General features: G+C 41.4%; 2 protein-coding genes across 10 annotated transcripts in view; one reads left to right on the top strand and one right to left on the bottom strand.

Annotated features, from left to right (window-relative positions):
• The window catches only part of SPATA31F3 (SPATA31 subfamily F member 3), a 99496-nt gene extending 95667 nt beyond the window's left edge, over positions 1–3829 (top strand). For 5 of the 6 annotated variants that reach the window (XM_086683423.1, XM_086683421.1, XM_086683419.1 and 2 more), the window contains one exon: positions 3282–3829. In XM_086683423.1, coding sequence (XP_086539549.1) covers positions 3282–3745 — 464 coding nt within the window. In that variant the 3' untranslated portion in view covers positions 3746–3829. The remainder of the gene's footprint in view (positions 1–3281) is intronic. The other variant, XM_086683420.1, reaches the window with a different exon arrangement.
• LOC147574895 (uncharacterized) overlaps positions 1–19237 on the bottom strand; it is a 224078-nt gene that overhangs the window by 56945 nt on the left and 147896 nt on the right. For all 4 annotated transcript variants that reach the window (XR_015242809.1, XR_015242808.1, XR_015242807.1 and 1 more), the window contains one exon: positions 15610–15705. Coding sequence is in view for 1 of the 4 variants with exons in the window: in XM_086683428.1 (XP_086539554.1) it covers positions 15664–15705 (42 nt within the window). In the remaining 3 variants the exon portion in view is untranslated. The remainder of the gene's footprint in view (positions 1–15609; positions 15706–19237) is intronic.

Genomic DNA, 19237 nt, shown 5'->3' with positions numbered 1-19237 from the left:
TTACATTTTCCTATTTCCCAAAATCCCTGAGACATGTTTATAAATGCATGCAAGATCTTTAGAAGAATTCCTGTGGCAGCTTATAACACAGCCCCAAATATTTTCCAAGCCTGGGGGGAGAGGGGGAACCATTTATTTCATCATAAATGCTACCTCTAAGGCCTCTATTGAAAATATGGGCTATTTCTTGAGCTGGTTTCATGAAAGTTGAGCCAGTCCACCCAAACTTTCTGGGTTATTGAAGGATCCACTGTGAATCAAGAGCAAATATTGCTGCAAGCAAATCCCAAACTCCATTGCTCTGGCTCTACCCTCTACCACATTTCAGTTTCTAAGTGGTCTCTGCCCATTGCCCTGGGGACCCGCTGAGGCCTCAGTGTGCTATCTGCAGCAGAAACATAGCTACCTTGCTATGGTTCCTCTTTTCTGCACAATGAGCCTGGTCTGCCCATAAAGATTTCTTCGCAAAAGGGGGGCCCCAGTCCCTTTTTCCTCAATAATTTCTTTTTAATCTCTGTACTGATGAAAATTTCTTCCATATAAGTTAGCCCCGCCTTCTTCCCACATTCCCCAATTTGGGCCTCTCCATCTATCAACAAACTGCTATCAATCTCCCATTTCCTCTTCTGGCCAAGTGTGAAGCCTTAGAGTGGCACCAGCTGCAAAGGCAGCCCCAGCTTCCGTGGAGGTTGCCAGCTGTTGCCCAGAAATATCTGCAGATGCAAAAAGCCATACAACATAAGCCCTGAGACATGTTTCTGCCTGTCTCTATGGATCTACCGGTTAGGAGAACCCATCTCAGTCCTTAAGAGAGAGGTGGTGTTTCCCTAGAACATGCTCAGAGCTGCTAGAGTTCTCCCTTCAGAAGTGGTTGATTTAGCAGGTTGATTCACTATTGCTGGGGCCTGCCCCAGAAGATCCAGAAGTCCATCCAGTTGCTCCTGTCCCCTGCTGACCAGCAGCCCCTGCCCCAGAGCAGCACACTGACCAGCATAAGTGTCCTGTAGCTTTAAGACCTAGAGGCCAGTGGGGACAATGACCTGTTCTGATCCATTGTGGCAGCAGGGACAGTTCACAGTTGCTTGCCCAGGCTAAGGAAATGTTGCAGAGCTACATTTACTATAAGTGTGGGAAGATCTGCTTGGGCATTGTTCCTGCCCATATTTGCAGCTGTGGGACTGCAAATCATTGGGTCTGCCACATTCCAAGGGTCCTGGCAGCAGCTAGGTTCCCTTGTGCCCCAGAAAGTAAGTTCCTAGACATGGAGCAATCAGCCTCTACATGGATCAGGGATTGATGTAGTTAATTCTGATAGGCCTTGATCAGTAGCAACAAGCCTCACCTGATGCTGTCACTGATCATCCTGATCAGCACCTGCCTGGGTATCTTCCCAAGAAGCCACTGAGAAACTGGAGACAATTTTTGGCCTCCCTGTCAGGGCTTTCAGCTCTTTATTATGTGGCTTTCTTCAAGGCCATAGCCCTGGCAATCACTAGCCAATTTGCAATCATAGAGATATGCCTGGGGCTGTTGAGGGCCCAGTAGAACCTATGGCTCACTAGCACCTAAAAAACAATGTATAAGTCCTGGGTCAGGCTTTCCAGATGCCAATGAGACTTGTGCAGACAGTGTGCAGAGACTTAAATATAGTTGAATGGAGATGATGCCTTTAGAGAGCCAGATATCCTGCTGGCCCTGCTCATTCAAAATACCCATCTTGGTGAAACTAAATTTTTATCTGAAAAAGAAATTCCTGGAGATATATTTGGGAAGTCCTACAAAGACAAGGGAGTCCAAGGAAAAAGTTGTGGCTGTCCCAAGGAGTATCTGTGGCTACAAGTCCTTTAGGAGTCTAAACAACCAAAGAGGGGCGCCTGGGTAGCTCAGTCAGTTAAGTGTCCAATTTTGGCTCAGGTCATAATCTCACAGTTCATGAGTTTGAGCCCCGTGTTGGGCTTTGTGCTGACAGCTCAGAGCCTGGAGCCTGCTTCGGGTTCTATATCTCCCTCTCTCTCTGCCCCTCCCCGCTTGTTCTCTCTCTCTCTCTCTCTCTCTCTCAAAAATAAATAAAACATTAAAGAAAATTTAAACAGTGAAGGAAAAACATTGCTTCGGGATCTTCCCATCCCACCAGGTGTTCCATGTGCTCCAGAATGGTCCACCTTAAAGAAGAGCTTGCAGTTAACTAAGGCAGTGTCAGGGGACCAAAAGCATGCTAGTCCTTATGGTCCTGCCCACTGGGCCTCCAAGATCTTACAACCCAGTGGGGACATGAAAGGGGCCCAGGTGCTTTGTGTGCAGCTGGAGGTCAGTGTGAACAACCTTGGCCTCGAGGAACCCTGGAACCCTTAGCCCCTGCAAGGGTGAGGACAACTCCCTGCCCAGCAGAGAAAACAGAGGACCCAGGAAAAGTGAAGCAGAAGAGAATCACAAACAAGGGAGTGCAGCAGTGAGGCTGTCCCCAGCTGGATAAAACGTTTACTCTGCTGAGGTTCAGGGGCTAGGAGGGACTCTTATAAATAGAACCCTCAAAGCCCCTGACTTCCCAAATGTATCTCCAGGATCTTTCTTATTTATTTTTTTAACATTTATTCACTTTTGAGACAGAGCGCAAGCAGGGGAGGGGCAGAGAGAGAGGGAGATACAGAATTCCAAGCAGGTTCCAGGCTCTGAGCTGTCAGCACAGAGCACCTCAGAACCCAGTGCAGGGCCTGAGCCCATGAACTATGAGATCATGACCTGAGCTTAAGTTGGATGCTCAACTGACTAAGCCATCCAGGTGCCCCTCTCAGGATCTTTCTTAAGTAAAATTTCAGTTAGGTCAGGATGGTTGCCTTGAGTGAGTTGGAACTAGCAAGAATCTGTCTGGGTCTGCAGAGCCACCATTTCCATACTCTCAGCTGATTGATTCCTTTCAGCACCTTCACCAGTTTCTTCCTCACTGTTAGTTCCTAGAGAATCCCCTAGGATACCTTGGGTCAAAAGACCAGATGAGAATGGTCTGTAAAGCTGTTAAAGCAAGCTGAATGACCTCACCCAAACAAGGATTCTTCAGAATGCCAAAACTGGAGTGACCAGAGCTTAATGGGTCAGACCTTACATTATCAACTTACTGGGCAATTATTTGCTGGGCCAAATTTTACAAGCTCAGCATTTAAAGAGACTACATTTTTGAGATCCAAACTTTGAAGGGCCAAAATTTATAGGGCCACACTTTTTGTGGTCAAGAACTGTAGGATCTGATAAAAGCAGCCCATATTCACAAGATCCCATTCTTCTAGAAGCTGCAGAAACTTGCTTGGGAAATAAGATGAAGCTCTTTCCACACTGGATTAACCCCGAGGTGAAAGGTCAAGGGCATAAGGAATCCATTCTCTCTAAGGATGAGACAGTGGCTAAAACCATGACAAAAAAGGTTGAGAAGAGTCCACCCTCCACCAAACACCCTGTGAGAGGAGCCAAGTGGGAGAAAAAAACAGAAGAGGAGGGCATAACCTTCTTTGATGTCCCCCAGTCTCAGGACAATGAATTCAAGCAACAACCCCTTCAGTCCAGATGCTCTTGGCTCCTGGGCCTTCCCCACAACAACTCCAAGCACTGTCCTCAGCTGACTGGTGACACTCAACCAGAACATCCACCCCAAATCTCAGCTCTTACCTCGGCAGAAGGTACTGGTCTATACAAAGAGAATACCCAATCCAGGAAAAAGGAGTTCATAGGTTCCCAATCCTCTGCATTCCCATGAAAAAAGGTTGTCATCATCATTTCTGTTAATGTGCAGGTGAAGCAGGACCCTCTCCAAATATACTCTATACCTCTAAGCAAAGAACCACCTGTTTGTCCTCCTTATTTTCAAGGCTGTATGTGATGGAGAAAGTAGAGAAGGTAGATAGTAATTCCTATATGGCATAGGAGCTTAGACTCATATTTCAGATAGGTCAGCATTTCACACCACTCTTTCAGTCCCACCTTGGACTGTAGATAGAGGGACTTGAACAGAGAAGGAAGACCCTTGTCTAAGGTGCATTGAAGGTGCATCAGGCTTGAATTCTATCATGTCTTTTCATGCCATCTATGGGTCCCAGAGAAACAATGTGGGCATGATGACAGTATAAGAAGCAGTGGCCAGGAACGTAGTACATTTTTGGCCTATACGCATAATTCACCAATAACTTCTATATATGCCCACAATCTGAAGGGAAGGTTTTTAGGAAGTATCATAGTGCTCCATCCTTGATAAACACAAAAGCACATAGATAATATGACATGTGCCAGGAGCAAATGATGGGATCTCTCCTCTTTGTGCCCTGTTGTTATTCATTAAATATTTAAGGGCTAACCCATCTGGGAGTCTGCTGTAGCCTGTTGCCAATTTGATCCCCATTGCCTTTTAATTGGATGGGATAAATGCCTGCTAGAATGAAGATCAGTTGATGAGAAGGTTCCCAAAACGGTTACAATAAAAATGACTTTGACCTGAGTCTTTCAATCAACAGTTCAAATATTCACCTCCTTACTATGTGCCAGGTAATATGCCAGATACAAGGAACACAATAGTGAATACTACACAGGACTTCCTCCATTGAGTTCATGGAATCACAGAGTATATAGTCAATTAAAAATTAACTAAAAGCAGTGTGATAAGAACTGGCAGAGGAAGTAGGTGAAAATACCCAGGAGGGAATTTAACCTAATTTGGCAGGAGGAGGGGGTTTATGGAAATTTTCCTAGAAGAGGTGATATGTAGATTGAGCTTCAAAGGGTAAGAGGAAGTTAGCCAGGAAGCACATGGGGGGGGGGTGTCTCTGGGTTTCCCCATGCTGAGAGTACAAAATGAGCAAATGTATGGTGTCAAGCAAATAGGCATGCTATGTAAGAGAACAGTGACTTGCTAGAGAAGTGCTTATAATCAATCAAAGGCATATTAAAATGTTTGAGGGATCAAAATGAAGTTGCCAAGATGGAGAATGGGTGGCATTCACTCATGCAGTTTTTCATTCCTTCAACTAATATTGAGCACCTACTATACGCCACATACTTGTATAGGCACTGAGTATACAGCAATGAACACAAGAGGAAAAAACAAATTCTTTAATGAGCTTATATTGATGGTACACTAGGAAGGAAGATAAAAGAAGCATGATTTAAAAATATAATATGTAGAAGATGACCAAATGTATGCAAAAAATCAGGATAAGAGGTTTGGGGAAGACTTAGGTGGGGTGCAGTTTTAAATAGGAGGTTCAAGCCAGGTCTCATTAAAAAATTAGCGTGGGCATGGACTAGAGAGAGATGAGAAAATAAATCACTTGAATGACTGAGGAAATTTCAAGTCAGAAACATGAATTGTCTGGAGGCTGGAGCATGCCTGAGGTATTCCAAGGAAGGACAGTGAGCCTGAAGCAGAGTAATCTAGGGGTAAAGTAATAGAGGACAAGGTCAGAGCAGTAAAGGGGCCAAATGGGGAAAGGCCTAGAAGATCAATGCAAAGACACTGATTTTTTCAGTAAATGGAAGTTGCTGTTAGAAGATCTCCTTAGATCTAACTAATGTTTTACTTTATTTTATTTTTCAATATAAAAATGATTTTATTTCTATTATACACAATGAAATAGAGGTTAAAATTTCAAAAAATACCATTTTCAATAACATCAATGTATGGAAATACTTAAGAATAAATCTGACAGGGAAGGGCCAAGATGGCAGAACAGCATGGAAGTTTTCTGTGTGTCTCACGTCCATGAAATACAGCCAGACCAACACTAACCATCTTGCACACCTAGAAAACTGATCTGAGGATTAACAACAAACTGCACAACCTGAACCACAGAATTCAGCAGGTGCACAACGTGGAGAGGTGAACTTGGGGAGCGAGAAGCTGTGGGAAGGAAGGTGCTTTTGCAGGTGGAGAGAACATGGAGAAGGGGGGTGGAGAATATGGGAAAAGCATCCCTCCCCAAAAGCAGCTGGAGAAAAAGTGGAAAATTGGAAACAGCCACAGGGACTAAACTAAAAAGGGAGAAAGGAGAAAGGAGAGGGTTTAAATTCCAGTAAGATGTAAACATGGGGAGCTCAGAGAGTCTGCAACTCCGCAGCTCGATACCTGGTGGTGCTCTGGTGGGAAGGGCAAATCCCCGGGAGCAGAGTGGGGTCAGGGAGGTCCTTTGGCCTCACGGGGAGAAGCCATTCCACTGCTGGAAGGACATTTGGTAGAGGTTGTGAGGCAACCTGAGCCCAGCATACACCAGAGAATGGCTGCATTCACTGGTGCTGGAACAAGGTCATAAGGGGGGAAGACTGGTGCCAGATGTGTGTTGTGATTTTCCATAATCCCTGAAAAGCTGCTACTACACTATCTCATGAACTTTTTCTGGGGCAGGCTGGCACCTGGCTGCAGTCTCGGGGCACCAGCAACAACAGGGTCCAGTGGGCGTTCCTGGGTGCAGTCGACATTCAGCCATTGCTCGGTGAGACCCTCCCACAGAGGGGCAGAACGGGTCAAAGCCACAGTCCTTCAGAAGTCAGGGACCAGGGAAAACAGCCACATCTGAGACAAAACTTGGGAGAGAGTTATTGCCTGGGGACTGGCCATGGGCAGTGAAAAAGCAGGGAGTGGACAAAAGCTGAAGACAGAGGATGGGTGCGCGATTGCTGATCAGGGAGAACAAAGTTCTGATACTAGAGACTGGGTAGCTGCCATTTTCACCGCTCCTGCGCATGTACATACGCACCTAGTAGCACCACAACACTCCACCCAGTAGGCGAGTAGCGCCATCTAATGGAGAATGAAGCCATTACACTGAGCCCTGCCCAATTGGGCAAACCTCGCTATTCAAGAACACAAGTCTCCCTGCCTACTTAGTTTATGGACTATAAAGTACATAGGGGAAAACAAAGTAATTTCAGTCCTATTTCAATCTGTTAGGTCCATCTATCCAATTTTCTTTCTTTCTTTTTTTTGTTCTCTTTTTCACTTCTTTTTCTTCAATACAGAAAGAAAAAATTCATTTTTATTTTCAATTTTTATTAAAAATATTTTCCTTTAATTTTTTTACTATATTTTTTCCTTTTATGTAAAATTTTCAAATTCTATTGTACTTCCATCATCTTATTTTAGTCTACTACAGTGTAGACTAAACTTTTTAAAACTTTCAAACAATTTCTTTTTTTCTCTTTTTTCTCTTTTTAATTTCTTTTCTTGAATACAGAAAGAGAAAAAAACATTTTTATTTTTAACGTTTATTAAAAATATTTTTCTTTAATTTTTTTCTACTATATTCTTTACTTTGTGTAAATTTTTTCAAATTCTAGTTTACTCCCATCATCTCATTTTAGTCTACTTCAGTGTATTAATTTTTTTCAAATTCTCAAATGATTTATTCCCCCCCACCCCTTTTTATCTTTAATCTGTCAAACCATTTTCAACACCCAGACCAAAACACACCTCGGATCTAGAATCATTTAAAGAAGGATTTGTATGGGGCGCCTGGGTGGCGCAGTCGGTTAAGCGTCCAATTTCAGCCAGGTCATGATCTCGCGGTCCGTGAGTTCGAGCCCCGCGTCGGGCTCTGGGCTGATGGCTCAGAGCCTGGAGCCTGTTTCTGATTCTGTGTCTCCCTCTCTCTCTGCCCCTCCCCCGTTCATGCTCTGTCTCTCTCTGTCCCAAAAAAATAAATAAACGTTAAAAAAAAATTAAAAAAAAGAAGGATTTGTGTGTGTGTGTATTTAATTTTAATACTTTTATAATTTTAATTTTTTAATTAAAAATTTTCTACCTCATTAATTCCTTTTCTCCCTTCGAAATGACAAAATGAAGGAATTTGCCCCAAAAGAAAGAACATGAAGAAATGACAGCCAGGGATTTAACCAACACACATACAAGCAAGATGTCTGAACCAGAATTTAGAATCACGATAAAAAGAATACTAGCTGGAATAGAAAATCGATTAGAATCCCTTTCTGCAGAGATAAAATAATTAAAAAATAGAATGAAATTAAAAGTGCTATAACTGAGGCGCAATCACAGATGGATGCAGTGGCGGCAAGGATGGATGAGGCAGAACAGAGAATCAGCTATATACAGGACAAATCTATAGAGAAAAATGAAGCAGAAAAAAAGAGGGAGATTAAGGCAAAAGAGCACAATTTAAGAATCAGAGAAATCAGTGACTCATTAAAAAGGAACACCATGGGGCGCCTGGGTGGCGCAGTCCGTTAAGCGTCCGACTTCAGCCAGGTCACGATCTTGCGGTCCGTGAGTTCGAGCCCCGCGTCAGGCTCTGGGCTGATGGCTGGGAGCCTGGAGCCTGTTTCCAACTTTGTGTCTCCCTCTCTCTCTGCCCCTCCCCCGTTCATGCTCTGTCTCTCTCTGTCCCAAAAATAAATAAATAAACGTTGAAAAAAAAAAATTAAAAAAAAAAAAAAAAAAGGAACACCATCAGAATCAGAGGGATCCCAGAAGAGGAAGAGAGAGAAAAAGGGGTAGAAGGGTTATGTGAGCAAATCATAGCAGAAAACTTTCCTAACCTGGGGAAAGACACAGACATCAAAATCCAGGAAGCATAGAGGACCCCCATTAGATTCAACAAAAACTGACCATCAACAAGGCATATCATAGTCAAATTCACAAAATACTCAGGAAAGGAGAAAATCATGAAAGCAGCAAGGGAAAAAAGTCCCTAACCTACAAGGGAAGACAGATCAGGTTTGCAGCAGACCTATCCACAGAAACTTGGCAGGCCAGAAAGGAGTGGCAGGATATAATAAATGTGCTGAAACAGGAAAATGTGCAGCCAAGAATTCTTTATCCAGCAAGGCTGTCATTCAAAATAGGAGAGATAAAAAGTTTCCCAGACAAAAAAAAATTAAAGGAGTTTGTGACCACTAAACCAGCCCTTCAGGAAATTTTAAGGGGGACTCTCTGAGGGGAGAAAAGATGAAAAAAAAAATATATATATATAATATACATATATACACATATATACATATATACGTGTATACACATATATACGTATATATACACATACACATATACGTACATATAAATATATATACATATATTGTATATATACATGTATATATAATATACATATGTGTGTATATACGTGTGTGTGTGTATACACACATATACATATATATAAAAATAAGTAAATACCAAAAGAAACAAAGATTACAAAGGACCAGAGAACACCACCAGAAACTCCAACTCTACAAGAAACATACTGGCAATAAATTCATATCTTTCAGTACTCACTCTAAACGTCAATGGACTCAATACTGCAATCAAAAGACATAGGGTAACAAAATGGATAAGAAAATAAGATCCATCTATATGCTGTTTACAAGAGACCCACTTTAGACCTAAAGATACCTTCAGATTGAGAGTAGGGGATGAAGAGAAGTAAGGGGATGGAGAACTATCATGCTAATGGTGAACAAAAGAAAGCCGGAGTAGCCATACTTATATCATACAATCTAGACTTTAAAATAAAGACTGTAACAAGAGATGCAGAAGGGCATTATATCATAATTAAAGTGTCTATCCACCAAGAAGACCTAACAATTGTAACATTTAGGCGCCAAATGTGGAAGTACCCAGATATATAGATCAATTAATCACAAACATAAAGAAACTCATCAATAGTAATACCATAATAGTAGGAGATTCAACACCCCACTCACAGCAATGGACAGATCATCCAATCAAAAAATCAACAAGGAAACAATGGCTTTGAATGACACACTGGACCAGATGGACTTAACAGATATATTCAGAACATTTCATCCTAAAACAGCAGAATATACATTCTTCTCCAGTGCACATGGAACGTTATCCAGAATAGACCATATACTCAGACACAAATCAGCCCTAAGTAAGTAGAAAAAGATAGAAATCATACCGTGCATATTTTCAGACCACAACGCTATGAAACATGTAATCAACCACAAGAAAAAATTTGGAAAGGTAACAAATACTTGGAGACTGAAGAACATTCTACTAAAGAATGAATGGGGAACCAAGAAGTTAAAGACGAAATTAAAAAGTATATGGAAGTCAGGGGCGCCTGGGTGGCTCAGTCACTTAGGCATCCAACCGGTTCACATCACAATCTCATAGCTCATGGGTTCGAGCCCCACATCAGGCTTTGCACTGGCAGCACAGAGCCTGCTCTGGACATTCTGTCTCCCTCTCTCTCTGCCCTGCCCCCACTCACATGCTCGCACACATGCGGGCATGCACTCTCTCTCTCTCAAAAATAAAAAAAACATTAAAAAAATTTTTTAAAAATAAAAACAAAAAAAAGTATAAGGAACTCAATGAAAATGATAGCACCACGACCCAAAACCTGTGGGACGCAGCAAAGGCAGTCAAAAAAGAAAGTATATAACAATCCAGGCCTTCCTAAAGAAGAAAGAAAGGTCTCAGATACACAACCTAACCTTATGCCTTAAGGAACTGGAAAAAGAACAGCAAATAAAACCCAAAACCAGCAGAAGACAGGAAATAATAAAGATTAGAGCAGAAATTAATGCTATCCAAACCAAAAAAACAGAACAGATCAATGAAACCAGAAGCTGGTTCTTTGAAAGAATTAACAAAATTGATAAACCATTTGATCAAAAAGAAAAAGGAAAGGACCCAAATAAATAAAATTACGAGTGAAAGAGGAGAGATCACAACCAACACAGCAGAAATAAAAACAATAAGAAGAGAATATTATGAGTAATTGTATGCCAATAAAATGGGCAATCTGGAAGAAATGGACAAATTCCTAGAAACATACACTACCAAAACTGAAACAGGAAGAAATAGAAAATTTGAAAAGACCCATAACCAGTAAGGAAATCGAATTAGTAATCAAAAATCCTCCAAAAAACAAAGAGTCCAGGGCCAGATGGCTTTCCAGGGGAACTCTACCAAACATTTAAGGAAGGGTTAACACCTATTCTCTTGAAGCTGTTTCAAAAAATAGAAATGGAAGGAAAACTTCCAAACTCTTTCTATGAAGCCAGCATTACCTTGATTCCAAAACCAGACAAAGACCCCACTAAAAAGGAGAACTATAGACCAATTTCCCTGATGAACATGGATGCAAAAATCCTCAACAAGATATTAACCAACCGGATCCAACAATACATTAAAAAAATTATTCACCACGACCAAGGGGGATTTATACCTGGGATGCATGGTTGGTTCAATATCCACAAAACAATTAACATGATTCATCACATCAATAAAAGAAATGACAAGAACCAAATGATCCTCTCAGTAGATGCAGAGAAAGAATTTGACAAAATATAGCATCCTTTATTGATAAAAACCCTCAAGTAGGGATAGAAGGAGCATACTTCAAGATCATAAAAGCCATATATGAACGACCCAATGCTAATATCATCCTCAATGGGGAAAAACTGAGAGCTCTCCCCCTAAGGTCAGGAACAAGACTGGGATGTCCACTCTCACCACTGTTATTCAACATAGTATTGGAAGTTTTAGCCTCAGCAATCAGACAACACAAAGAAAGAAAAGGCATCCAAGTCGGCCAGGAGGAGGTCAAACTTACACTCTTTGCTGATGACATGATACTCTATATGGAAAACCGAAAAGATTCCACCAAAAAACTGCTAGAATTGATCATGAATTCAGCAAAGTTGCAGGATATAAAATCAGCGCACAGAAATTGATTGCATTCCTATACACCAACAATGAAGCGACACAAAGAGAAATCAAAGAATCGATCCCATTTACAGTTGCACAAAAAAAAAAACCATAAAATACCTAGGAATAAATCTAACCAAAGAGGTGAAAAATTTATATGCTGAAAACTATAGAAAGCCTATGAAAGAAATTGAAGAAGACACAAAAAAATGGAAAACGACTTCATGCTCCTGTATAGGAAGAACAAATTTACAAAGATATAAAAGATCTGTATGCTGAAAACTATAGAAAGCTTATGAAGGAAATTGAAGAAGATATAAAGAAATGGAAAAACATTCCATGCTCATGGATTGGAAGAATAAATATTGTTAAAATGTCAATACTACCCAAAGCTATCTACACATTCAATGCAATCCCAATCAAAATTGCACCAGCATTTTTCTCAAAGCTAGAACAAGCAATCCTAAAATTTGTATGGAACCACAAAAGGCCCCGAATAGCCAAAGTAATATTGAAGAAGACCAAAGCAGGAGGCATCACAATCCCAGACATTAGCCTCTACTACAAAGCTGTAATCATCAAGACAGCATGGTATTGGCACAAAAACAGACACAGAGGCCAATGGAATAGAATAGAGACTCTAGAATTGGACCCACAAAAGTATGGGCAACTAATCTTTGACAAAGCAGGAAAGAATATGCAATGGGCAAAAGACAGTCTCTTTAACAAATCATGCTGGGAGAACTGGACAGCAACATGCAGAAGGATGAAGCTAGACCACTTTCTTACACCATTCACAAAAATAAACTCAAAATGGATAAAGGACCTGAATGTGAGACAGGAAACCATCAAAACCCTAGAGGAAAAAGCAGGAAAAAAAACCTCTCTGACCTCAGCTGCAGCAATGTCTTACTCGACACATCTCCAAAGGCAAGGGAATTAAATGCAAAAATGAAATATTGGGACCTCATGAAGATAAAAAGCTTCTGCCCTGCAAAGGAAACAATCGACAAAACTAAAAGGCAACCGACGGAATGGGAAAAGATATTTGCAAATGACATATCGGACAAAGGGCTAGTATCTATAAAGAAATCTATAAAGAACTCCCAAACTCCACACCCAAAAAACAAATAATCCAGAGAAGAAATGGGCAGAAGACATGAATAGACACGTCTCTAAAGAAGACATCCAGATGGCCAACAGGCACATGAAAAGATGCTCAACGTCACTCTTCATCAGGGAAATACAAATCAAAACCACACTACGATATCACCTCACACCAGAGTGGCTAAAATGAACAAATCAGGAGACTAGATGCTGGAGAGGATGTGGAGAAATGGGAACCCTCTTGCACTGTTGGTGGGAATGCAAATTGGTGCAGCCACTCTGGAAAACAGTGTGGAGGTTCCTCAGAAAATTAAAAATAGATCTACCCTATGAACCCAGCAATAGCACTGCTAGGAATTTACCCAAGGGATACAGGAGTGCTGATGCATAGGGGCACTTGTACCCCAATGTTTACAGCAGCACTCTCAACAATAGCCAAATTATGGAAAAAGCCTAAATGTCCATCAACTGATGAATGGATAAAGAAATTGTGGTTTATATACACAATGGAATACTACTTGGCAGTGAGAAAGAATGAAATCTGGCCTTTTGTAGCAATGTGGATGGAACTGGAGAGTGTTATGCTAAGTGAAATAAGTCATACAGAGTAAGGCAGATACCATATGTTTTCGCTCTTATGTGGATCCTGAGAAACTTAACAGAAGACAATGAGGGAGAGGAAGGGGAAAAAAAAATTGGAGTGGGAGGGAGCCAGACCATAAGAGACTCTTAAAAACTGAGAACAAACTTAGGGTTGATGGAGGGTGGGAGGAAGGGGAAAGTGATGGGCATTGAGGAGGGCACTTGTTGGGATGAGCACTGGGTGTTGTATGGAAACCAGTTTGACAATAAATTTCATATATTAAAAAAATAATAATAATAAATTAATTAATTAATTAAAAATAAATAAATAAATCACTATACTCTAAATAAATAAATCTGACATATGATGTGCAAGAACATTGAAAACCAGAAAACATAGCTGAAAGAAATTAAAGAACTAAATAGATGGAGAGATATACCTTGTTCCTAGACGGAAAGACTCAATGATGTTAAGACTGTAACGTTAAGATGCTGTAATTCTCCCCAAGTTGATCTATACATTTAATGCAATATCAGGTATAATACCAGTAGGCTTTCCCTCTCCCGCATATATACACACGATTTTATTAAGTTTGTCATAGTTGAATTTTCCTACAATGCTAAAGTAATTAAAAATGTTAAGAATATTTAAAATGTGTACAAAAATTCATAACATTGTGTAAGTTAAATATGTTATTTACATCAGCACCAGAAATTATTATACTTTTAACTAAGTTTAATTGAAGCAAAATAATTTAAAAAATATTTTTAAAAAGTAGAATTCTTAAGTAATGTTTTAAAGGGATCACTTAGTCTGTGTTGTTAACAACAGTGTTGGGGGTAAAGACTTGGGTAGAAGCAGGGAGATTAGTTATGAAATTATTCCAGTAATGATAGTAGCAGAGGAGACTAAAATGTTTTTTTAATGTTTATTTCTTTTGAGAGAGAGAGAGAGAGAGAGAGAGAGAGAGCAGGGAATGGGCAGAGAGAAAGGGAGACACAGAATCTGAAGCAGGCTCCAGGCTCTGAGCTGTCTGCATAGAGCCCAACACGGGGCTCGAACTCATGAATTGCAAAGTCATGTCCTGAGCTGAAGTCGGATGCTTAACCAACTGAACCACCCAGGCTCCCTGAGACTAGAAGTGTTTAGATGCTGGATTCATTTTGAAGTAGAGACAATAGGATACTGATATCCATTTACTGATAGATTGGATGTGGACAGTTAGAAGAAATAAAACATCAAGAATAACACCAATGTTTTGGCCTAAACATCTGGCAACATGGAGTTGTCATTAACTGATGTGAGAAATGCTAGGGCAGGAGTAGGGTGGTGTGTGTGATTAGTGGTGTTGGTGGTAGTGGGGTAATCAGGAGTTCACTTTTACACAGAGATAGATCTTGGACTTTCAAGCGTATATGTTGATTAGATGATTTGGGCATAGGACCTTGTAGTTCAGAGAAGAGATCTGGCACACAGACAGACAACTAGATAAATAGATATACACTGATAATGATTGATTGATACATGATTGATAGATAGATAGATAGATAGATAGATAGATAGATAGATGATAGATGCATTTAAAATCATGAACCATGAGGGGCGCCTGGGTGGCGCAGTCGGTTAGGCGTCCGACTTCAGCCAGGTCACGATCTCGCGGTCCGTGAGTTCGAGCCCCGCGTCAGGCTCTGGGCTGATGGCTCAGAGCCTGGAGCCTGTTTCCGATTCTGTGTCTCCCTCTCTCTCTGCCCCTCCCCCGTTCATGCTCTGTCTCTCTCTGTCCCAAAAATAAATAAACGTTGAAAAAAAATTTTTTTAAATCATGAACCATGAGAGTGGGCTGGGGAGACACATAAACTATTACATTAGTGTGATGAGTGCTATCATGTGTGGAGTCCTGTCCCAGGAGGAGGTACTCAGCTGACGAGGATGGGGTCACATAAAGGTTTCACAATAAAAATGACCTTGAAAGGCATCTTACGGGGCGCCTGGGTGGCGCAGTCGGTTAAGCGTCCGACTTCAGCCAGGTCACGATCTCGCGGTCCGTGAGTTCGAGCCCCGCATCAGGCTCTGGGCTGATGGCTCAGAGCCTGGAGCCTGTTTCCGATTCTGTGTCTCCCTCTCTCTCTGCTCCTCCCCCGTTCATGCTCTGTCTCTCTCTGTCCCAAAAATAAATAAACGTTGAAAAAAAAAAATTAAAAAAAAAAAAAAAAAAAGAAAGGCATCTTACATTCAACAGTTAAAATATTTGAGTACTTACTATCTTTCAGGAACTATGACAGTCACCAAGACATAGGCCTTGCCTCCATGTAGATCATGATCTCATAGGGTAGACGGTCTCACATGCCCAAATTGTCTAATCAAAATAAACACATGGATGTCCAATATTAATCTCAAAAGTGAACTCCTGGTTTCCTATTCCCACTGAATCACACATACCAGACCTGACAGAAAGACAGAGACTGCTGTGAGTGAATGGGATGAATCTCTGTTTTGGACACCTCGTATTTCTCAGGAGGTGGCACCTCTGTTTTCTCCCCCTTCTGACCTACCACACAGGAGCCAAAAGCTAGAGGAAGTGCAGGAAGTGCTGTAGTCTCCCGATGATGTGGTATGGGGGACTGTGGGACACTCTTGCCTCACCGATTCCTAAGGAAATCCAGGATGACTCAACATCTCATCAAACCAAGAGACGGTGGCAAGACTTCTCTTCCACTGATAGAACCCCAGCACTCGGCACAATGTGTCCGCTGCTAGCTAGAAAATACAGGATGGGAAGAGGCATGAATGTGCCCCTCCCCTAAATGGTGTGTGCCTAAGGGATGGGGGCCCAGATACTGTTGTAGCCCTCAGGTGAGGAGGCACAAGGCCCAATCCTGCTGAGGCAACACCCTCCAAGTGTTTTTGTAAAGCATCCAAGAGATCATAGGAGGTCTTATGACAGGCACATCCTCCTGCCTGTGGGAAATTGGGCACAGAGCCACGTAGGAGGATGTCCAGGACTCATAAGGGTCACAGCAGCATCAAGTGAAAAGCCAAGGTTAATGTGCACACATCCTGGCTTAGGTGGAGCAGGTCCTTTCCATGGTCCCCCACAGGCTCCTACCTGCCCCCAGCAGATGTCTGTCATGGAAAAATGGAAGTTTCAAACAACTGACCACAACTACTTGACTTTAATTCCTTCTCACCCTGGTAGGGAAGTTACAGAATACTCTGAGCACAGGAGTGAGTGTATGAGCCTTCATCTCTTTGCTCTTGTTCAACTTGGTCATGCCAGCCTCTTGCAAGAAGGGGACGAGGATTCCACGAGCATGATTGGAAACTCCCTGCCCTATTCAAATTCCCAACCTGTTGGAGATGCTCAGATTCAAGGGCTCAGTTATCTTTGCTTGTCCACTCAAAACTGTAGTCTCTCTACTCTGTAGGTCTTTGGGTAAAATATCCCCTGCCCCTAAGTTCCTACATCCTCTGCATCTCATCTTCCTTTCCATAGCTTCATCGCTATTTTGGCCTAACTTCCCATTGCCACCCTATCTATACTTGCCCCTCCCTGTCCAGGCTGAATCCCTGGAAGGATGATAATAATATATAAATGTAGTAGTGAAAAACTGCAAGTTACAAAAATAATATTATAGTCTCATCTTAAAAAAATTAATATGGGCACTTGGGTGGTTCATTTGGTTAAGCATCTGACTTTGGCTCAGGTCATGATCTCACAGTTCATGATTTCAAGCCCTGCATCAGGCTCTGTGCTAACAGCTCAGAGTCTGGAGCCTACTTCAGATTCTGTGTCTCCCTCTCTCTCTCTGCCCCTCCCCCACTCATGCTCTTTCTCTAAAATAAATAAACATTTAAAAATGTTTTTAATTTATAGATTCATTTTTAGAGCAGTTTTAGGTTTGCAGAAATATTGAGCAGCAAATACAGGAATTCCCATATACCCATTCCCATCCTTGGCCACATACAGTTTCCTCTGTTATTAACATCTTGTATGTAGTGTGGTATATTTTTTAAAATTGATGAGCCAATACTGATGCATTATTGTTAACCAAAGTTCATAGTTTACCTTAGGATTTATTTGTGTTATACATGCTATGGGTTTTGACCAATATATAATGATGTGTATCCACCATTAAGGTATCATACAAAATAGTTTCTATATCTAAGAATCCCCTATTCATCCATTTTTCCCTCTCCTCAAACTCTTGGCAACCAGTCTCCTTTTTTTGAAATTCTGGTAAAAGATACATGACATGAAATTTACCATTTTAACAAGTTTTAAGTGTACAATTCAGTAGCATTAAGTACATTCACAATGTTGTATAACCATCATCACTATTTCTAAAACTTTTTCATCAACCCAAACAGAAACTCTGTACCCATTAAATAGTAACCCACTATATCACCCCACCCTACCCAGCATCTTGTAACTTCTATTTTCTATCTCTGTCAGTTTCCTTATTTTAGATACTTCATATAAGAGGAATCATGCAATATTTATCCTTTTGTGTCTGGCTTATTTAGCTTAGCATAATGTATTCAAGGTTTATCTATACTGTAGCATGTATCAGAATTTAATTTTTTATGCTAACTATTCCATTTTGTGTATATATTACATTTTGCTTATCCATTTATCCATTGATGGACACTTGGATTATTTCCACTTTTAACTACCATGAAAAATGCTGCTAAGAAAACTAGGGTGTAAGTATCTGCTTGAGTCCCTGCTTTCTATTCCTTTGAATATGTACCTAGAAATGAAATTGTTGGATCATATGGTAAATCTTTAACTTTTAGAAAAACTGCCACCAAATTGTTTTCTCCCCTGCATTTCCACCAGCAATGAATGAGAGATCTTATTGCTCCATGTCCTCACCAGCATCTGTTGTTGTCAATGGCCTGGATTTTGGCCATTCTAATAGGTATGCAGGAGTATCTTATAGTGGTTTAAATTTTCAATTCTCTAGTGACATATAATGTGGAATATCTTTTGATATGCCACCTGTATCTTTTTTGGTGAGGTTTTGTCTATTTAAAAAAGTTTTTATTTTATTTTTTGAGAGAGCGTCGAAGTGGGGGAGGGGCAGAGAGTGCCGGGGACAAAGGATGTATGATCTGAAACAGGCCTTGTGCTGACAGCAGTGAGCTCATGGAGCCCAGGGAGCCCAGTGAGCCCAGTGCTCAAACTCACAAACTGTGAGATCACAACCTGAGTCAAAGTTGGTCACTTAACCAAAACCCCTCTTTTGTCCATTTTTAAATTGAGTTGTTCAGGTACCTGGGTGTCTCAGTCAGTTAAGGGACCAATTCCTGGTTTTAGCTCAGTCATGATCTCACAGTTTGTGAGTTCAAGCCTTGCATGGGGGTCTGCACTCACAGTGCAGAGCAGGGGAGGAGCCAACATGGTGGAACAGCATGGAAGTTTTTTGTGTGTCTCGTGTCCATGAAATACAGCCAGACCAACACTAAACCATCCTGCACACGTAGAAAACTGATTGGAAGATTAGCACAACAATCTGCACAACCTGAACCACAGAATTCAGCAGGTACGTGGTGCAGAGGGGTGAACTTGGGGAGCAAGAAGGCACAAGAAAGGAGGTGCTTTTGTGAGTGGAGAGAGAAGAGAGACTGGGGTGGGGGGAGAATATGGGAAAAGCACCATCCCCAAAGGCAGCTGGAGAGAAAGTGGAAAATTGGAAATAGCCGCAGGGGCTAAACTAAAAAGGGAAAAAGGAGAGAGTTTAAATTCCATTAAGACTGTAAACAGGGGGAGCACAAAGGTTGCAACACTGCAGCTCAATACCTGGTGGTGCTCTGGTGGGAAGGGTGATTCCCAGGAACAGAGTGGGGTCCGGGAGGTTCTCAGGCCACAAGGGGAAAAACGGTTC

Source organism: Puma concolor, chromosome D4 (genome assembly GCF_028749965.1).
Source record: "Puma concolor isolate L17-30 chromosome D4, mPumCon1.1.hap2, whole genome shotgun sequence".
Lineage (NCBI taxonomy): Eukaryota > Metazoa > Chordata > Mammalia > Carnivora > Felidae > Puma > Puma concolor.
The sequence above is the reverse complement of the archived record's forward strand: the minus strand, read 5'-3'. Positions and strand labels throughout refer to the sequence as shown.